This window comes from Rhinopithecus roxellana, chromosome 17, assembly GCF_007565055.1.
Source record: "Rhinopithecus roxellana isolate Shanxi Qingling chromosome 17, ASM756505v1, whole genome shotgun sequence".
In the NCBI taxonomy this organism is placed as follows: Eukaryota; Metazoa; Chordata; class Mammalia; order Primates; family Cercopithecidae; genus Rhinopithecus; species Rhinopithecus roxellana.
Window position 1 is genome coordinate 2,091,121 of NC_044565.1, and position 21,562 is coordinate 2,112,682.

Consider the following 21,562-nt stretch of genomic DNA (forward strand, 5'->3'; position numbering starts at 1 on the left):
CCGTGTTAGCCAGGATGGTCTCGATCTCCTGACCTCGTGATCCGCCCGTCTCGGCCTCCCAAAGTGCTGGGATTACAGGCTTGAGCCACCGCGCCCGGCCTAGATTTGCATTTTAAACTAGTTTGGAAGTTACTTTCCTTGTTTTCACTCTGAATTAATAAAGTACTATATTAGCAAGAAATACGTTCCATTCATTCTGTTCATTTCAGTTGCTAGTTACATTCTAGATTGATTTCTAACATCTCACAAAAATATGTGACCTTGCTTGTTTTGCTTTATTTTGACGATGAAATGAAGTTGTCTCCCAAATAATAGGATAATGATAGCTTTCAGCTTTCTTCACTGTGAATAGAGGAAATCGCTGCTCTACACTGACCTGTCTCATAAAAAGGGGGACTCTTGAGAGTCTATTGATGTTTTCTTTTCCATGTGCAGAAGGAGACAACGTATGTGCAACTGGTGGAAATGATGAAGAACAGTTGGGGCTGGGTGACACTGAAGAAAGAAATACTTTTCATGTAATTAGCTTTTTTACATCCAAGCATAAGATTAAACAGCTCTCTGCTGGATCTAATACTTCAGCTGCCCTAACTAATGAGGCTTGTTTCCTTTCCTGTAGATCAGTATATGCCAACTCAGTAAACTGAAGGGAGCATTGCTGTTTAGTTTTCTTTCATTGACTATCTATGTGTTTTACAGAAAACATTTAAAATATAACTTTAAATCTTGACATACTGCAATTTATGCTGATTTATGCTTATTTTATGCTTATTTGTGCTTATTTAAATGTACATTTAAAAAGTAATTGGCAAATAAGCTCTAAGCTATGCTCTCCATCTACTCCTTTAGATATTCTTAAATATTATTTTCATTGTGTGCTCTTAAAGTTATACTTACAGTTTTAACTGAAGTTGCTATCAGAAACATCCACAGAAATCTATTGTAGCACATGATGTTAAAATGTGATTTGCAACAGTCATTGTACCTCTCTGCCCTCCCTACCAAAAGCCCATATGAGACATTTCTTTAAAATTTGGAGCCAAGATCAGCTTGATCTCACTGAAGCTGCTGGTTAGCTGCTTTGTTTCAAGCTGGAGACTGTGTAACATCTGGTGTTACTCTATCAGGAAAGTCAGAGTTGTATCTGAAGCGCAATCCTTTAGATTTTGTCAGCCCTTAAGTTAGCATTTTGACATCCTTCTTTCAGTTGTTATTTGCATTTATTTGTTTTGCATTACTAAACCACTTCAAAATTTAAATTATTTAAAATATATAAATAAATCTTGAGAATTCCTTTCTAAAATATTTTTCCTAGATTTTTTCTGACATCAAAACCCTTATCAGAAATAATATAAGTTACCTATTTTTGAGATGTTTTACATGATATTATATCTTCATTCTCTAAGGCTAGATTCTGTGTTTTCAGATTTAAATTATAAGGAAAAAAATAGGTAGTGAAATACATTTCTTCTGTTCTTTTTTCCAAGACATCATTTCCACAGTGCTCTTAAGAGCAAGGTCTTCCAGGCTTTTTTGACCTGCAGGTGTCTAATGTGACCTGTGCTGTCTTTCAGTTCAGTTGCAGGTAGACTGCTTGGAAGGAGGAGAACATTTCTGTTTAGAGATATTAGAATGGGAAAGGGTGATTGTAGGAAAGGGCATTCTGTCTTTGCTATTGAGATAAAAATATGGCCAGGACTTAAGTGATTTACAATCAGGCTGTTCTGTGTTCTTTATCATTATAGAAGTATTTCACAATATAAATTGAAGTCTTAAGTAGCTAACTGGTGTAAATGTCTTAGTAGTACTTTATTGTTAAGATACATAATTTTTATGAACTATAAAATAAATGGTCTTTTGGAAGTGTAATAGCTTCAGAGCCTGACTACCTTTTAAAACGTTTTCTCCCCCTTGTATTTTTCTTTATAGAGGATGGAAGACTTTATGTGGGGTGAAAATTCCGAAGGGCAAATTGGTTTAAAAAATGTAACTAATGTCTGTGTCCCTCATCAAGTGACCATTGGAAAACCTGTCTCCTGGATCTCTTGTGGATATTACCATTCAGCTTTTGTAACAAGTAAGACACATTTTGAAGTCATCATGTTATCTCCCACTTCTATGTTATTATTAAGTTAATAATGAAATGATGTAACATATTCTCTGGTTCTATAGAAATAATGCCATGATTGTCTATGTAATGAAATTGTTTTGGTCTGTTTTAGGTAACAGTATTTCCCCATTTATATAATAAGAGTTCATAATTTCAAACTGTGTCTGACATGATCACTTTTTAGGTGAATATAGAGAGCTCAGCATGGGATATGGTTTCCTTTGGTAGGACTTTCTCAGCATTCCCAACTTCTCCCTTTCCTGGACCTACTGGCAACCTTTTCTATCTTAGTTAAAATATTTGAAATGTTGGGCTCTAGCTGTTATAGTCTATATGTACACTAGTAATAACAGGAAGTGTGATTATGACTTTGCATCTAATTGATGGGATTTTTTTAATAGTAAAAATACCTAGAGGAAATAGTTTATGGACCCTCTTAGACAAATCTTTAAAGATTTATTTTATACATTTACTCTTTATTTCATGTACCACAGACTCAGGGTTAGAAAGTGGTAATTCACCCATCTCAGTGCCCCCCAAAGTTACCAGTGAATTGGCAGCAGCATGATACCAAGACAGAGTAAACCTGACTTTGTCAGTATTTTTCACCACTGCATCCCTGGTGTCTTGAACAAACCGATAATCAATAAATATTATTGAATGAGGGAGAAAGTGAATGAATGATGAATTGATTGCATTCCTTGGGGCAACACTACCTACCAACTTATTGGCAACTTTTGGCTCCTGGGGTTGGTATAGTCTGTACTTGCTTTGTTCATGAAACAAAAAACAAGAAACAAAAACACAAATGGGAAAAAAAGCCAGCCAAACAATAAAAATACCAAGCAAAAGCATTGTTTTATATTTGGACTTTCAGAAAACTGCCAGAATGAATTGTGTGAATGAACTCTGCATTAGCCATTAGGTGAACAAGTGGAATAGTTCATCTTAACCAATGGGCATTACATTGAGCTTTTTTTTGGTGTGTTTTTATGCTTTTTTTTTTAAATGAAAACCCAACTTTATTGAGATATAAGTCACATACCCTACAATTCACCCATTTAAGGTGTATGATGGAATGTTTTTTAGCATATTCACAGGTTTGTACATAAAATGAACTTTTATACCAAGCATTTTGCTGAGATTCATTTACATCAGCTGATATGAACTGTCAGTAATTTTCACACTAGCCATTATTTTATGACTTTAATCACTTAAAGCAACTTTTTACAAATTTTGGAAATAACTCAAGTATAAGGGATTTTACTTAATATGTATTTTATGATAGATGAAAATATTGTATAGAAAAGCATTTTTTTCTCTTTGTATGTTGAATTTGTAGATCAGAAAAAACATTAATTCTTTATTTTTAATTTTTAGTATTTGTGGGTACATAATATATATATATATATATAGTAGGTACATTTTATATATATATATGGAATACCTGAGATGTTTTTATACAGGCATGTGATGGGTAATAATCACGTCATGTAGAATGGGGTATCCATCCCCTGAAGCATTTACCCTTTGTGTTACAAACAATCCAATGATACTCTCTTAGTTATTTTAAGATGTACAGTTATTTTGATTGTAATCATCCTGTTGTGCTGTCAAATACTAGGTATTATTATTTCTAATTTTTGGACCCATTAACCACTCTCCTACACACACCCCACTCCCCTTTCTAGCCTTTGGTAACAATCCTTCTACTCTTTATTTCCATGAGTTTGTTTTGATTTTTACATCCCACAAATAAGTGAGAACATGCAGTATATGTCTTTCTGTGCCTGTTTTATTTCATTTAACATAATGACTTCCAGTTCCATCCATGTGATTGCAAATGACTGGATCTCATTCTTTTTCATGGCTGAATAGTACTCTATGGTGCATAAGTACCACATTTTTTCTTTTTTTTGAGACAGAGTCTTGCTCTGTTGCCCAGGCTAGAGTACAGTAGTGCAATCTCAGCTCACTGCATCCTCCGCCTCCCAGGTTCAAGTGATTCTCCTGCCTCAGCCTCCTGAGTAGCCGGTATTACAGGCGCCAGCCGTCATGCCCAGCTAATTTTTTTGTATTTTTAGTAGCAACAGGGTTTCACCATGTTGGTCAGGCTGGTCTTGAACTGCTGACCTCAGGTGATCCACCCACTTTGGCCTCCCAAAGTGCTGGGATTACAGGTCTGAGCCACCGCGTCCAGCTCCACGTTTTCTTTATTCAGTCATCTGTTGATGAACATTTAGGTTGCTTCCAAATCTTGGCTATTGTGAACAGTGCTGCAGCAAACATGGGAGTGCAGATATCTCTTTGATATACCGGTTTCTCTTCTTTTGGGTACATACCCAGCAGTGGGATTGCTGGATCATATGGTAGCTCTGTTTTTAGTTTTTTGAGGAACCTCCAAACAGAATAGTTTATTTCCTAATAAAAATGCAGAACATATTACTAAGATAGTTATGTTTAAGACTTTCTACAGATTCTTCACCTACTAGTATGTTTAAATGCTCATGTTCGTATTTTAAATTCATGTTCTCAATTCAAGTTCATATTATAAATTATATAAAATATTCAATTTTTAGATGTTATAGGTAAAATCTATGGAGTTTTCAGGTATTATCCCTGATTTCTGTGTCTTTTCTTCTGATATGTTAATGGTTGGGTCTGAGCATTTCAACCAATGATTCACTGATTTAGGTGTAGTACAATAGGGGATATAAGCAAATGAGTTGGGGTCATGGGAACTGGGGGCAGGAATTTGTGGAGCAATCTTCAGAGACTGGAGAATAGAGACTTGGCAGTGTGCTTAAGATCAGAATCCTGGGGAAGGTAGCTATCAGAGCCAGGTAGATAGTTTGAAGAATCCAGATTTTATAAAAATTAATAGACCTAAGTGAAGTAGATATAATTGATATGAAATGACCTATTTGTTCTTCATGATAAATGTTATTTTTTATATATAAATAAGAAAAAGACCTTGAAATTAAATAAAACATTTTATATGGATTAAAAGCACTCACCTTCCCCTTTAAGGAAGGTCCTACTGATAAGCTACAGGAAATATCTTTTCTTACCCTTTATAGCAAGCTCGTCCAACCCGCAGCCCAGGATGGCTTTGAATGTGGCCCAACACAAATCGTAACCCTTCTTAAAACATGAGATTTATGCACAGACCTTTTCTTTTTTTTAGCTCATCAGCTATCGTTAGTGTTAGTGTATTTAATATGTGGCCGCAGACAATTCTTCCAGTGTGGTCCAGGGAAGCCAAAAGATTGGACACCCCTGCTTTATAGGTAAAACATTTTACTTTAAAAAGTTGACACTGTGAGAAACCTCAGCAACTTACTATGTAAAAGTCATTTTAAATGATATTTCTTACAATACCAAGTTGATTAAAATGTAGTACCTGCCCTTCTGGAGTTTACAATCAAACTATAGGATGTATAGTTTTCCATGTTCAAAGCATTTTCAATCATAAATATATTTCATTTCATCTCCCAACCACTCTGAGAGAGAGGTGGTGGTATCTCTGATTCCATATATGCAGGCAGGATTCGAGCACAGTTTTATTCAAGGTGATGCTGCAATTGAGTTGCAGAATCAGAATTTGAACTCCAGTCTTCCAGCTCTAAAAGCCAGAACAACTTCTACTGACATGCAGTTTCTCTCCATGTACAAGAGGAAGAGGAGGATGTGGTAGCAACTAATAATGACCAGGCACTGATTGTGTTCTAAGTGCCTTTGAATGCATTAATTCAGTTATTCCTATGAAACAACGCTATCACATAGGCACTTTTATCCCCATGTTACAGGCCTAGCGACTGAACAACTTGCTCAGTATGATTGAGTAAGTGGCAGAATCCAGATGCAAACAAGGTGGTCTGACTCTGTAGCATATACTTTTCACTACTGTGCTAGACCAATAACTGCAATATACAGCAGACCATGATTGGTAACATAAGACATTTGATAGCAGAGTCTTACGTGAGATCAAGAAAGAAAAAATATTATTTCTTGTTAAGGACATCAGGACATATTTCAGAGAAAGGGTGGTATTTGAGATTAACCATGAAAGATGGAAGCAACTCTGAGAGAGACAGAGAGGAGGGAAGAACAATCCAGGCAGAGACAAAACATGTTCAGAGATAAAGAGACAGAAAGTAAATCATGTATTTGGAGATTATTGCATAGTTGAGTTTGTTTAGAGGTTGCTTGTTTAGAGGTTAGGGATCATGGATCCTAAAGGAATGTGAACCCCTAAAATGATATGCTAAATTTGGTAGGTGCATTTTTTTTTTTTTTTTTTTTTTTTTTTGAGCCAGGTCTCAGTCTGTTGCCCAGGCTGGAGTGCAGTGGCATAATCATGGCTCACTGTAGTCTAGACCTTCTGGGCTCGAGTGATCCTCTCACCTCATTCCCCTGAGTAGCTGGGACAAAGATGCATGCCACCACACCCAGCTAATTTTTGTATTCTTTGTAGAGACTGGGTTTCACCATGTTGCCCAGGCTGGTCTCAAACTCCTAGACTCAAGCCATCTGCTAGCCTCGGCCTCCCAAAATGCTGGGATTACAGGTGTGAGCCATCACACCCTGCTGGGATGTGTACTTTTTTTATAGAGCTGTCATCAAATTCTCAAGGGAGGATGTGACTCAAAAGAGAGTCACCAGCTTGGGAGTAGATAGAAATATGACTGGTTAGTAGTCTGGGGACCTAATATGGAAGGTCTCTTGTAACAGTCTGCAGTTTATACTTGATACATGTATTTTTTTTTTATTTGGAAGTGTCATAATTAGAGCCTTGTTTTTGGAAGATATATCTGATGTTGTGTGGGTATGTTAGACTAGAGGTAGGAAAGACATTTGGAAAACTTGATCCAGGTGAAAATTCATGTTAAGGTGTAAAGGGAATCAGGAATCTATAAACAGAAATGGAGAGAGACTCATCAGGACTTAGGAACCAGTTTCCTATGGGAGGCAACAAGCGTGGGAGAATGGAAGGGTGCTAACTTACTGGGCACCACTTTTTTGTCAGTGTTTGCTAAATACTTAATAGAAAACTGTGGTCCATAAAACTTCATTTTCTGTGCAGATCAATTCAGAAAATCAATATAGCTGTGTTTACAGTATTTGAGCAAGTTTCAAGTGGTACATATCTTGTGCATTGGCTGTCCCACACCTTCCCGAAGTTCCGTGATTTTCTAGAAGAACTCACAGTCTTCAATAGCAGATTATACTTATGAATAAGATTTATTACAGCAGAGGATACAAAGCAAAAAGAAAAAGTGGGGAAAACATAAGCATCTACAGTGGAGTCCAGAGAAGTCGTGCTTGGACTTCCTAGTACTTTCTCTTAGGAAACCACACAGGCCATGTTTTCTTCTTAGCAGTGAACTACAGGGACATGTGTGGAATGTCCCTGCCCAGGGAAACCCATTCTGGTGCTTCCAGGGGATTTAGGGGGGTGGTCATATAGGCACCACCTGCTAGCAACTGGCCACAGCAGCTGAAACTCAGGATCTTCAATAATGAAGCCAGGTGCACATCATCAATGTTAATGTTTGTGCAAGCAGCCCTGAGAAACCTAATCTGGCATAGTTCATTGCTCTGGTATATATAACAAAGTCATTAATCATTCATATAAAGAACACTCCAGGGGCCACCTTCTCAGGGGTTGGGCAAGGATGAATCATGGTTCTCTCAGAGACTTGCAAAGAATAAGCAAGCAGATCTGCTCTGTTGTCTCTTTGCTCATACCTATGGTGATGTGTTCTATGTCATTCTTGAGATTGGACCATATACTTACACAAGGTTTTTAAATTCTACTTTATAGAACTCAGTTAATTGCATAGAAATGAATAAGAAAGTTCTTGCTTTCAAGAAGTTCACAGTCATAATACAGTGTGATAAATGTAATAAAGAAGCAAATTAATAGTGTTAGTATGGACAGGGCAGTGATTAAGTGTCAGGAACTCTTTGGTAAGCGTCTTTGGAGGAAATGCCATCTAAATGGGTAAAATCTGCTATCTTAAGATTTACTTAACATATTTACTACACACATAAGTGAGTTTTCTAAACCAGTTTCATATAAAGCAATTATTCATTCATTTATTCTACAAATATTAAGTGCTTGTTCTAGACACTGCTAGGTTTTGGGGATACCATAGGGAACAAGACAAAATTCATGTTTTTATGGGAGCTTTAAGTAAGTAGAAGACACAAGATATTCTTCACTTTTGTGAAAGCACTAAAATGATTTCTAGTTGTTGATTAGTAATGGTAGTCATGAATTTTTCATGAAAATTACTGGATTAAAATAACCAAGGGGAAAAGAAAATCTAGCTTTATTTCGTTATCATACAGTAAAAATATCTCAAGAAAGGTCAAATGTATTAAGTTATCCTTGTCAAAACATTTTTTTTATTATTATTATACTTTAAGTTCTAGGGTACATGTGCATAACGTGCAGGTTTGTTACATAAGTATACTTGTGCCATGTTGGTGTGCTGCACCCATCAACTCGTCAGCACCCATCAATTCGTCATTTATATCAGGTATAACTCCCAATGCAATCCCCACCCCCCCATGATAGGCCCCGATGTGTGATGTTTCCCTTCCCGAGTCCAAGTGATGTCATTGTTCAGTTCCCACCTATGAGTGAGAACATGCGGTGTTTGGTTTTCTGTTTTTGTGATAGTTTGCTAAGAATGATGGTTTCCAGCTGCATCCATGTCCCTACAAAGGACGCAAACTCATCCTTTTTTATGGCTGCATAATATTCCATGGTGTATATGTGCCACATTTTCTTAATCCAGTCTGTCACAGATGGACATTTGGGTTGATTCCAAGTCTTTGCTATTGTGAATAGTGCCGCAGTAAACATGCATGTGCATGTGTCTTTATAGCAGCATGATTTATAATCCTTTGGGTATATACCCAGTAGTGGGATGGCTGGGTCATATGGTACATCTAGTTCTAGATCCTTGAGGAATTGCCATACTGTTTTCCATAATGGTTGAACTAGTTTACAATCCCACCAACAGTGTAAAAGTGTTCCTATTTCTCCACATCCTCTCCAGCACCTGTTGTTTCCTGACTTTTTAATGATTGCCATTCTAACTGGTGTGAGATGGTATCTCATTGTGGTTTTGATTTGCATCTCTCTGATGGCGAGTGATGATGAGCATTTTTTCATGTGTCTGTTGGCTGAATGAATGTCTTCTTTTGAGAAATGTCTGTTCATATCCTTTGCCCACTTTTTGATGGGGTTGTTTGTTTTTTTCTTGTAAATTTGTTTGAGTTCTTTGTAGATTCTGGATATTAGCCCTTTGTCAGATGAGTAGATTGCAAAAATTTTCTCCCATTCTGTGGGTTGCCTGTTCACTCTGATGGTAGTTTCTTTTGCTGTGCAGAAGCTCTTTAGTTTAATGAGATCCCATTTGTCAATTTTGGCTTTTGCTGCCGTTGCTTTTGGTGTTTTAGACATGAAGTCCTTGCCCATGCCTATGTCCTGAATGGTACTACCTAGGTTTTCTTCTAGGGTTTTTATGGTATTAGGTCTAACATTTAAGTCTCTAATCCATCTTGAATTAACTTTCGTATAAGGAGTAAGGAAAGGATCCAGTTTCAGCTTTCTACTTATGGCTAGCCAATTTTCCCAGCACTGTTTGTTAAATAGGGAATCCTTTCCCCATTTCTTGTTTCTCTCAGGTTTGTCAAAGATCAGATGGCTGTAGATGTGTGGTATTATTTCTGAGGACTCTGTTCTGTTCCATTGGTCTATATCTCTGTTTTGGTACCAGTACCATGCTGTTTTGGTTACTGTAGCCTTGTAGTATAGTTTGAAGTCAGGTAGCGTGATGCCTCCAGCTTTGTTCTTACGACTTAGGATTGTCTTGGCAATGCGGGCTCTTTTTTGGTTCCATATGAACTTTAAAGCCGTTTTTTCCAATTCTGTGAAGAAACTCATTGGTAGCTTGATGGGGATGGCATTGAATCTATAAATAACCTTGGGCAGTATGGCCATTTTCACAATATTGATTCTTCCTATCCATGAGCATGGTATGTTCTTCCATTTGTTAGTGTCCTCTTTTATTTCACTGAGCAGTGGTTTGTAGTTCTCCCTGAAGAGGTCCTTTACATCCCTTGTAAGTTGGATTCCTAGGTATTTTATTCTCTTTGAAGCTATTGTGAATGGAAGTTCATTCATGATTTGGCTCTCTGTCTGTTACTGGTGTATAAGAATGCTTGTGATTTTTGCACATTAATTTTGTATCCTGAGACTTTGCTGAAGTTGCTTATCAGCTTAAGGAGATTTTGGGCTGAGACAATGGGGTTTTCTAAATATACAATCATGTCATCTGCAAACAGGGACAATTTGACTTCTTCTTTTCCAAACTGGATACCCTTGATTTCTTTCTCTTGCCTGATTGCCCTAGCCAGAACTTCCAACACTATGTTGAATAGGAGTGGTGAGAGAGGGCATCCCTGTCTTGTGCCAGTTTTCAAAGGGAATTTTTCCAGTTTTTGCCCATTCAGTATGATATTAGCTGTGGGTTTGTCAGAAATAGCTCTTATTATTTTGAGGTATGTTCCATCAATACCGAATTTATTGAGTGTTTTTAGCATGAAGGCTGTTGAATTTTGTCAAAAGCCTTTTCTGCATCTATTGAGATAATCATGTGGTTCTTGTCTTTGGTTCTGTTTATATGCTGGATTACGTTTATTGATTTGCGAATGTTGAACCAGCCTTGCATCTCAGGGATGAAGCCCACTTGATCATGGTGGATAAGCTTTTTGATGTGCTGCTGAATCCGGTTTGCCAGTATTTTATTGAGGATTTTTGCATCGATGTTCATCAGGGATATTGGTCTAAAATTTTCTTTTTTTGTTGTGTCTCTACCAGGCTTTGGTATCAGGATGATGTTGGCCTCATAAAATGAGTTAGGGAGGATTCCCTCTTTTTCAATTGACTGGAATAGTTTCAGAAGGAATGGTACCAGCTCCTCCTTGTACCTCTGGTAGAATTCAGCTGTGAATCCATCTGGTCCTGGACTTTTTTTGGTTGGTAGGCTATTAATAATTGCCTCAATTTCAGAGGCTGCTATTGGTCTATTCAGGGATTCAACTTCTTCCTGGTTTAGTCTTGGAAGAGTGTAAGTGTCCAGGAAATTATCCATTTCTTCTAGAATTTCTAGTTGATTTGCGTAGAGGTGTTTATAGTATTCTCTGATGGTAGTTTGTATTTCTGTGGGGTCAGTGGTGATATCCCCTTTATCATTTTTTATTGCGTCTATTTGATTCTTCTCTCTTTTCTTCTTTATTAGTCTTGCTAGCGGTCTGTCAATTTTGTTGATTTTTTTCAAAAAACCAACTCCTGCATTCATTGATTTTTTGGAGGGTTTTTTGTGTCTCTATCTCCTTCAGTTCTGCTCTGATCTTAGTTATTTCTTGCCTTCTGCTAGCTTTTCAATGTGTTTGCTCTTGCTTCTCCTGTTCTTTTAATTGTGATGTTAGAGTGTCAATTTTTGATCTTTCCAGCTTTCTCTTATGGGCATTTAGTGCTATAAATTTCCCTCTACACACTGCTTTAAATGTGTCCCAGAGATTCTGGTATGTTGTATCTTTGTTCTCATTGGTTTTGAAGAACATCTTTATTTCTGCCTTCATTTTGTTATGTACCCAGTAGTCATTCAGGAGCAGGTTGTTCAGTTTCCATGTAGTTGAGCGGTTTTGATTGAGTTTCTTAGTCCTGAGTTCTAGTTTGATTGCACTGTGGTCTGAGAGACAGTTTGTTATAATTTCTGTTCTTTTACATTTGCTAAGGAGTGCTTTACTTCCAATTACGTGGTCAATTTTGGAATAAGTGCGATGTGGTGCTGAGAAGAATGTATATTCTGTTGATTTGGGGTGGAGAGTTCTATAGATGTCTATTAGGTCCGCTTGGTGCAGAGATGAGTTCAATTCCTGGATATCGTTGTTAACTTTCTGTCTCGTTGATCTGTCTAATGTTGACAGTGGAGTGTTGAAGTCTCCCATTATTATTGTGTGGGAGTCTAAGTCTCTTTGTAAGTCTCTAAGGACTTGCTTTATGAATTTGGGTGCTCCTGTATTGGGTGCATATATATTTAGGATAGTTAGCTCTTCCTGTTGAATTGATCCCTTTACCATTTTGTAATGGCCTTCTTTGTCTCTTTTGATCTTTGATGGTTTAAAGTCTATTTATTTTATCAGAGACTAGGATTGCAACCCCTGCTTTTTTTTGTTCTCCATTTGCTTGGTAGATCTTCCTCCATCCCTTTATTTTGAGCCTATGTATGTCTCTGCATGTGAGATGGGTCTCCTGAATACAGCAGACTGATGGGTCTTGACTCTTTATCCAGTTTGCCAGTCTGTGTCTTTTAATTGGAGCATTTAGTTCATTTACATTTAAGGTTAATATTGTTATGTGTGAACTTGATCCTGCCATTATGATATTAACTGGTTATTTTGCTCGTTAGTTAATGCAGTTTCTTCCTAGCCTCGATGGTCTTTACATTTTGGCATGTTTTTGCAATGGCTGGTACTGGTTGTTCCTTTCCATGTTTAGTGCTTCCTTCAGGGTCTCTTGTAAGGCAGGCCTGGTGGTGACAAAATCTCTAAGCATTTGCTTATCTGTAAAGGATTTTCTTTCTCCTTCACTGATGAAACTTAGTTTGGCTGGATATGAAATTCTGGGTTTAAAATTCTTTTCTTTAAGAACGTTGAATATTGGCCCCCACTCTCTTCTGGCTTGTAGAGTTTCTGCCGAGAGGTCTGCTGTTAGTCTGATGGGCTTCCCTTTGTGGGTAACCCGACCTTTCTCTCTGGCTGCCCTTAAGATTTTTTCCTTCATTTCAACTTTGGTGAATCTGGCAATTATGTGTCTTGGAGTTGCTCTTCTCGAGGAGTATCTTTGTGGTGTTCTCTGTATTTCCTGAATTTGAATGTTGGCCTGCCCTACTAGGTTGGGGAAGTTCTCCTGCATGATATCCTGAAGAGTGTTTTCCAACTTGGTTCCATTTTCCCCCTCACTTTCAGGCACCCCAATCAGACGTAGATTTGGTCTTTTTACATAATCCCATACTTCTTGCAGGCTTTGTTCATTTCTTTTTCTTCTTTTTTCTTTTGGTTTCTCTTCTCGCTTCATTTCATTCATTTGATCCTCAATTGCTGATACTCTTTCTTCCAGTTGATCGAGTCGGTTACTGAAGCTTGTGGATTTGTCACGTATTTCTCGTGTCATGGTTTTCATCTCTGTCATTTCATTTATGACCTTCTCTGCATTAATTATTCTACCTATCAATTCTTCCACTCTTTTTTCAAGATTTTTAGTTTCTTTGCGCTGGGTACGTAATTCTTCCTTTAGCTCTGAGAAGCTTGATGGACTGAAGCCTTCTTCTCTCATTTCGTCAAAGTCATTCTCTGACCAGCTTTGATCCATTGCTGGCGATGAGCTGCGCTCCTTTGCAGGGGGAGATGCGCTCTTATTTCTTGAATTTCCAGCTTTTCTGCCCTGCTTCTTCCCCATCTTTGTGGTTTTATCTGCCTCTGGTCTTTGATGATGGTGACGTACTGATGGGGTTTTGGTATAGGTGTTCTTCCTGTTTGATAGTTTTCCTTCTAATAGTCAGGACCCTCAGCTGTAGGTGTGTTGGAGATTGCTTGAGGTCCACTCCAGACCCTGTTTGCCTGGGTATCAGCAGCAGAGGTTGCAGAAGATAGAATATTGCTGAACAGCGAGTGTACCTGTCTGATTCTTACTTTGGAAGCTTCCTCTCAGGGGTGTACTCCACCCTGTGAGGTGTGGGGTGTCAGACTGCCCCTAGTTGGGGATGTCTCCCAGTTAGGCTACTCAGGGGTAGGGACCCACTTGAGCAGGCAGTCTGTCCGTTCTCAGATCTCAACCTCCGTGTTGGGAGATCCACTGCTCTCTTCAAAGCTGTCAGACAGAGTCGTTCGCGTCTGCACAGGCCTCTGCTGCTTCCTCTTTTGTTGTTTAGCTGTGCCCTGTCCCCAGAGGTGGAATCTACAGAGACAGGCAGGTTTCCTTGAGCTGCTGTGAGCTCCACCCAGTTCGAGCTTCCCAGGGGCTTTGTTGACCTACTTAAGCCTCAGCAATGGCGGGCGCCCCTCCCCCAGCCTCGCTGCTGCCGTTTCGGTTAGATCGCAGACTGCTGTGCTAGCAATGAGGGAGGCTCTGTGGCCGTGGGACCCTCCCGGCCAGGTGTGGGTATAATCTCCTGGTGTGCCCGTTTGTTTAAAGCGCAGTATTGGGGTGGGAATGACCTGATTTTCCAGGTGTTGTGTGTCTCAGTTCCCCTGGCTAGGAAAAGGGATTCCCTTCCTTCTTGCGCTTCCCAGGTGAGGCGATGCCTCGCCCTGCTTCAGCTCTCGCTGGTGGGGCTGCAGCAGCTGACCAGCACCGATTGTCCGGCACTCCCCAGTGAGATGACCCCAGTACCTCAGTTGAAAATGCAGAAATCACCAGTCTTCTGTGTCGCTCGTGCTGGGAGTTGGAGACTGGAGCTGTTCCTATTCGGCCATCTTCGTCAAAACATTTTTTGAAGGTAAGATCAGCTTTTTGTTCATATGTATGTCATCATTAATCACTGTACTTTTCCTTCAATAGCAGATGGTGAGCTATATATGTTTGGAGAACCTGAGAATGGGAAGTTAGGTCTTCCTAATCAGCTCCTGAGCGATCACAGAACACCCCAGCTGGTGTCTGAAATTCCTGAGAAGGTGATCCAAGTAGCTTGTGGTGGAGAGCATACTGTGGTTCTCACAGGTATGTGTGGAGTCCACTGTTCTGTTCCCTGCTTTCTGTAGAGACTAATGAAACTTTTTTAATGTTCATTTTTTTTTATTTTGGTAAGAATACTTGCTATAAGAACTACCTTCTTAATAGATTTTTAAGTGTATAATACAGTATTTTTCTATGTAGGCACAACCATTGTACAGCAGATGTCTGAAACTTATCTTGAGTAACTGAAACTTCATGCCCACTGTACGGCAACTCGTCTTTCCTGCCTCCCCTCAGCTCCTGGCAACCACCATTCTGTTCTTAGCCTCTATGAATTTGACTCTTAGATACCTCGTGTCAGGTGGCTTTGCATCTCTTTCCATTAAGATTCTCACTTTTGGGGCCTGGTGCAATGGCTGACACCTGTAATCCTAGCATCTTGGGAGGCCAAGGCGAGCAGATCTCTTCAGCCCAGGAGTTTGAGACCAGCCTGAGCAACATGATGAAACTCCAACTTTACTAAAATTAGCCAGGTGTGGTCTCAGCTAGACCTTGTCTCCAAAAAAAAAAGCAACCCAAAAAGATTCTCACGCTTTATTTCTATACTTAATATATATTTCTGGTCTATGGAATAATTTTTTTAAGTAGAAAAAAATGAATTCTGCTCATGTAATGTACCTTTTCATGACCTTAACTTTTTTTTTTTTTTTTGAGACGGATTTCACTCTTGTCATCTAGGCTGAAGTGCAACGGCCCGATCTTGGCTCACTGCAGCCTCTGCCTCCTGAGTTCAAGCAGTTCTCCCACCTCAGCCTCCTGAGTAGCTGGGATTACAGGCACCCACTACCATGCCCGGCTAATTTTTGTATTTTTAGTAGAGAGGGGGTTTTGCCATGTTGGCAAGACTGGTCTCGAACTCCTAACCTCAGGTGATTCACCCGCCTCAGCCTCCCAAAGTGCTGGGATTACAGGCGTGAGCCACCACATCTGGCCTGACCTTAACATTTTTAATGGCAACATATTCCATTATTTTTAGTTCATTTTCTGGGACAAACAATTTTTCTTATATATATGTTTTCTATATTTATCTAACATTGACATTTTTCCTGAAATGCCTTCTTTTGGAGAAGCTTTTTGTTCAAGCTATTTTCTACATGACATTGATAGTTCTTTCTTTTTGTGATATTTACAGTGTATAACTTGGGAATTTCTTTGTAGTTGTATGTTCTGTTACAGTAATTCATTAAAAAGTGGTAAGGTTTTAAATTACAGATAATAAAATAAAGTTAGGACTTTAATAGTAATGTTACTTTTGGGATCTGAATTTCATATTTGTTATGACATGTCATTTCTCAGAATTCTAATCACTGTATTGAAATATATTCACTACTTGCTAATATGTTTACTAAATTGATGCTTCCCAATTTTTTTCAACATTAGATTTTAGATAAGTAACGTACATAATACAATTAGGTAGTGAATTATTATATTTTTTGCACAAAAATTAACAGTTTGTGAAGTCACCACTTAATCTTTAGTAGCCCAAAGTTAGAAATGTTGCAGACAAATTTTGAATAATATCCAATTCTAAGATGATATGCCTAATGTTGCCAGGTAAGGGAAGAATATTTTATCTTTATATTTTTTTCTCTGATGTTACTTTTCCTCAACTTCCTATTCCAGCCCCAGTCGTGGTTATTAAGCTTTAGTTACTAGATGGAATCTTTTCTAAGTTAGAAATAATTTTTTTTCAAAACTTATACTCTAAATTTGGAAATAATTCTGAGGTTTAAGATTTTTTTTGAATTCCTGTTGAAAAGGTGAATTTTTATATAATTTCAAAAATGTCCTAAAAATTAAACTTTGAAGTTAATTTTTAAACATTATCTGAAAATTCATTCTATAGACAGAAATGCAACTTTATATGTTATATATTTTCTCTAGTTTATACAAAGATTATAGAAAGAGTGAATAGGTCATTCAGGGTTATTTTAACAGATACAAATGCTGATTGTATAATAATAGTGTCTTCAACCATTCATTATAAAATATTTTTCTATAAAGTGAGCAACAAGATAATCTATGATACTTTTAATGAAAGCTTAATTCTTGCTTTTATATTCTTAATTTAAAATAAACGCACTTAAGGATGATATTTTCTTGTGGTTTTAAAGACATTTAGCTTTCTGTGGTCTTTGTTCTGAGCTTAAGTATAATCTTTCCAGAAATTGATTGCTCTCTCCAGATTTTTGCAAGCTTTGGGATCTCATACACCAGGAAAGTTTTTTAAATTATGAGATGCATCTATTTGACAGACCTGGAGTAGTTATTGTTTGCCACTAAGATTTCCACTACAGATGCAAGAAAGAAGTGTCCTTGCGTTTCCTGTCTGATTGTGGCAGCCAACATTGAATGGAGGAATACAGGAGAAAAACTTGGCAATACAGGGAAAAAAACATGAAGAGATAATTTTTTTTTTTTTATTATGCATTAAGTTCTAGGGTACATGTGCATAACGTGCAGGTTTGTTACATATGTATACTTGTGCCATGTTGGTGTGCTGCACCCATCAACTCGTCAGCACCCATCAATTCGTCATTTATATCAGGTATAACTCCCAATGCAATCCCTCCCCCTTCCCCCCTCCCCATGATAGGCCCCGATGTGTGATGTTCCCCTCCCATTCTTAGCAAACTATCACAAGAACAGAAAACCAAACACCACATATTCTCACTCATAGGTGGGAACTGAACAATGACATCACTTGGACTCGGGAAGGGATAATTTTTACAGTTCATAAATAATTTTGTAAACAGTGAAGAGCTTGTGTTACAATCCAGAGAATAACCTAAAATTTGAGTTTAAAAAATTATGAGAACAATAGATGGTTGTCAGCTTCTGATTCACATTTGCCTAAATATGGGCATTGAAAAAAATGACTGTTTGTACTATCATATCATAAAATAAGGAATATTTTCAAAATAGAAAGCTCTTAATTGTATAATAAAGGACACCTCCTTAAACTGTATAAATGTATCTGTATGGAAATTTCACTACTTTGCCTGTTTTTCACATTTCTGCATGGACCTGTGCAAACTTTATTATGAGCCAGCCCTGGTGAGGAACCTGGTTCTGGAACACAGTATAGGCAGAATTTTAAAAATATTTAATCCTAGCTGATGAAGAAATGGACCTGAAGAGTATATTGATCATCAGTGTGACTAAATACTAAACTGGATTGCTAAGAGAGTTATGGAATATTTTGTAAGACCTTAAGGAAAGAGTAGCTAATCACCTGTTCCAATTTCTTTCACTAAAGAAAAGCACTTGGATTAGATTATTCTATGAAGGGCCTTCCCAGCCTTGTTTTTCTATATGTCTATAACCCTTACCTTAAAATCTATTAGAGGATCATTCATTAAACTATTTTTAAAACAATTTAGTTCATATCTGATGAATTTATTTCAATTATAGTATTTGCACATGACCACGATAGGTTAGAAAATAAAACTGGTTGTAGTGATAGGGTGATTATAGTTTCTCCTTGGGATCAGGGAAACCATGGACCACTGTGGAAAAAGTCTGAGGCTGGAACTTGGTACACACTAAGTGAGGCAGAGTGATATTTGTAATTTTGTAAGTCATCCACAGCAGTTACCAACAGACAAGAAAGGCCAGTTGTAAGACGGGGTTCACAATGAAGTCTGGGTCCTGAGGCAAATGAGAATTTATCTTAACTTCTAGGATTATGTTTGAATAAACTTAAGTTTTCTACAGGTTAACAAATTACTCATTCTGAAATCAAATATATTCTGTGAAATTACAGTAATATTGATCTGAAGCGAACTGATCAAATCTGTTTTCCTAATGTAATATTACTTATTAACATTAAATTATGTTGTTAAATGTCACAAAGGTGATATGGCCAAAAATTCTCTTGGTTGTTAAATATAAGGTCCTTAAATAAGAGCACCTTAGATCATTTTTGTAAAATAGAAACTGCTGTCATCACTAATATCTAAGCAACTGAATGGGAACCTACCAGGATACTGAACAAAACTTTTGTAACATGATTCAGACTGCCTAAACAGCCTCATTTCACAGGCTAATTAAAGTCAGACAGCCTAAAAAATGTCGAGTAATTGATGGTCAGCTAGAGATAGATAGTTGTTTTAATTTACCCAGTATTCTACTGTTAAGCTGAACATGTAGAACTGGAAATATGCCATGTGATTATGAATTAAACTAAGATGGTTTTTTAATATTAAAATAAAGATCTGTTTTGCCATTGCCTCAGTATGGCTTCATATCCTTAATACAGCATATTTTCTTTAAGGAGTAATATCTATTTGTCTTATTTATGAAGCAAACATTTTTATTAGAAGAAATTGTAAAACCACATGACCATAGACAGTTATGTTTTCATTTGTAACCCCTATTGATAGAATGAGTTGATTACTTTTTAGAAAAATGTTCTTTACAACAGAATGTCATATTATGTTTTCAAATCTGCCTGAATGTTTTCTCTTTTAATCCTGTCAGCAGCTCTATTTGATAGGGATTATAACATCAGAGAATCTAAGTAACTCACCTGCTTGCCACAGCTAGTAATAATGGAGGTTTGGGTTCTGGCATGAATACCAAGCTCTTACCCTTCCTCCTGTGATAGGAGAAACTCAGTGTACTAAACTCAGTGTACTAAGGAGAAGTGACTAATGTAATCGACACTGCGCATCCTAACGCAGCAGCCAGGAGCATGATGTCTCTAAAAGGACCCTTTCATCACCACTCTTGTATCCTGTTTTTGTACTTTTTCATTTCTAGAAAACATATGACATAATATTTAATGAGTTACTGGAAGTCCTTTGGAATCACTTCAAAATATCAATATGAAGAAAAGCTTTTCCCCTCCTATTATAGTTGCATTTCCTAGTAAAGAAACTTTACTTGTGAATAAATGTAGCATATGTACTATCAGTTTTAATTCTCAAGACAGTTCTCTGAAATTGGGTTTTATAAAATAGATTATTAAACTACTTGTATTTTGTTTTATTTTATTTTTGAGGTGGAGTCTTGCTCTGTTGCCCAGGCTGGAGTGCAGTGGCGTGATCTCGGCTCACTCCACCTCCTGGGTTCAAGCGATTCTCCTGCCTCAGCCTCCCTAGTAGCTGGGATTACAGGTGTACACCACCACGCCCGGCTAATTTTTGTATTTTTAGTAGAGACAGGGTTTCACCACGTTGCCCAGACTCTTCTCCAACTCCTGACCTTAGGTGATGGGTAAACTACTTTTAAAAGGAAGACGTTTTTCTGTAGGAGACACTGTTCACTTTTTATTTGACATAGTGAATTAGCTTAATGACAGTTGGTACTTTCTTTTTTATTTTTTGAGATGGAGTGTCACTCTATCACCCAGGCTGCAGTGCAGTGGTGCAATCTTGCAATCTTGGCCCACTGCAACCTCTGCCTCCTGGGTTCAAGCGATTCTTGTGCCTCAGCCTCCCGACGTAGCTGGAATTACAGATGCGTGCCATCATGCCCAACTAATTTTTGTAATTTTAGTAGAGATGGGCTTTCACCATGTTGGCCAGGCCAGTCTCGAGCCTGGCCTCAAGCAATCCACCCGCCTTGGCCTCCCAAGGTGCTGGGATTACAGGCGTGAGCTACCGGCCGATAGTTGGTACTTTTTGAGCCGATGTAATTATGGGGACGTTTCATGGAGTTACCTGACTTACGTGCCTTGTATCATACCTGTTACTTACCTAACTTTTATGTTTATGTATAAAAGATAAAATCATACCCATGTCATAATTTTTATAATTATATACCTTTTCATTTTTCTCTTCCTTCGTCATTGAAAGATTTATTCTTCAATGTTAAATATTCTTAAATGGGGTTTTTTTTTCCCCTAGAGGCACTTAACCTTCACTATAAAAGATTGAATGTCACAATTTTTCCAGATATGATGGTAACAGTGTCTGCTTCCATAATCCTTCTCTTGTATTTGCCCCTTTCATTTCAGAGAATGCTGTGTATACGTTTGGCCTGGGACAATTTGGTCAGCTGGGTCTTGGCACTTTTCTTTTTGAAACTTCAGAACCCAAAGTCATTGAGGATATTAGGGATCATACAGTAAGTTATATTTCTTGTGGAGAAAATCACACAGGTTTGATAACAGGTATGGATTAGAATTTCTGTTATATGTTTATAGAACGGGGTATATTTTATTACAAAATAAATTATATATGAAATGAATGTATCTAACTTAAGTAAAGGAATTAATGACTGAGAAAAATGGAATTCTATGTTTACTATTCCAAAGTATAAAGTTGTGAGCTTTTTATTATTTTAATTCAATTTAGAGCACATGTAAATGATCCCAAGATTTAGAACCTCACAATAGCCTGCTGATGTCAGAAGTTAGACTATAGTATTATTCTTTGGCAGAAAACAGGAATCTTTTTGAAATTATATCAGTTTGAAGGCTCTTAACTCTGCTCAGGCCAAAAGGAAAAATCCCACAAGCAGAGACTTATTTTAAAACATTCTTCCTATTCAGTCTGACAGAGCTGCATTCAGGCCGAGTCGATTCTTATGTTTTTGCCACCTGGAGGCGTTTTCAGGAATGACTCCTTTCCTTCTCTTTCCACAGTGTTAGAGAGAAAGGCCCCTCAGAGACCACTAAGTGGATACCT

The 21,562-nt window shown here is 37.7% G+C and overlaps 1 protein-coding gene and 1 non-coding gene across 2 annotated transcripts in view; both read left to right on the forward strand.

Annotated features, from left to right (window-relative positions):
* Window positions 1-21,562, forward strand: part of LOC104672449 (X-linked retinitis pigmentosa GTPase regulator-like) — a 54,841-nt gene that overhangs the window by 8,848 nt on the left and 24,431 nt on the right. The window contains 4 exon segments of the mRNA XM_030921253.1: window positions 436-603; window positions 1,940-2,077; window positions 14,754-14,912; window positions 20,890-21,045. Of these exon segments, the coding sequence (XP_030777113.1) occupies window positions 436-603; window positions 1,940-2,077; window positions 14,754-14,912; window positions 20,890-21,045 (621 nt within the window).
* LOC115894435 lies at window positions 17,166-17,295 on the forward strand. Its single transcript, XR_004054554.1, has one exon. It is a non-coding gene; the product is annotated as a small nucleolar RNA SNORA31 (small nucleolar RNA).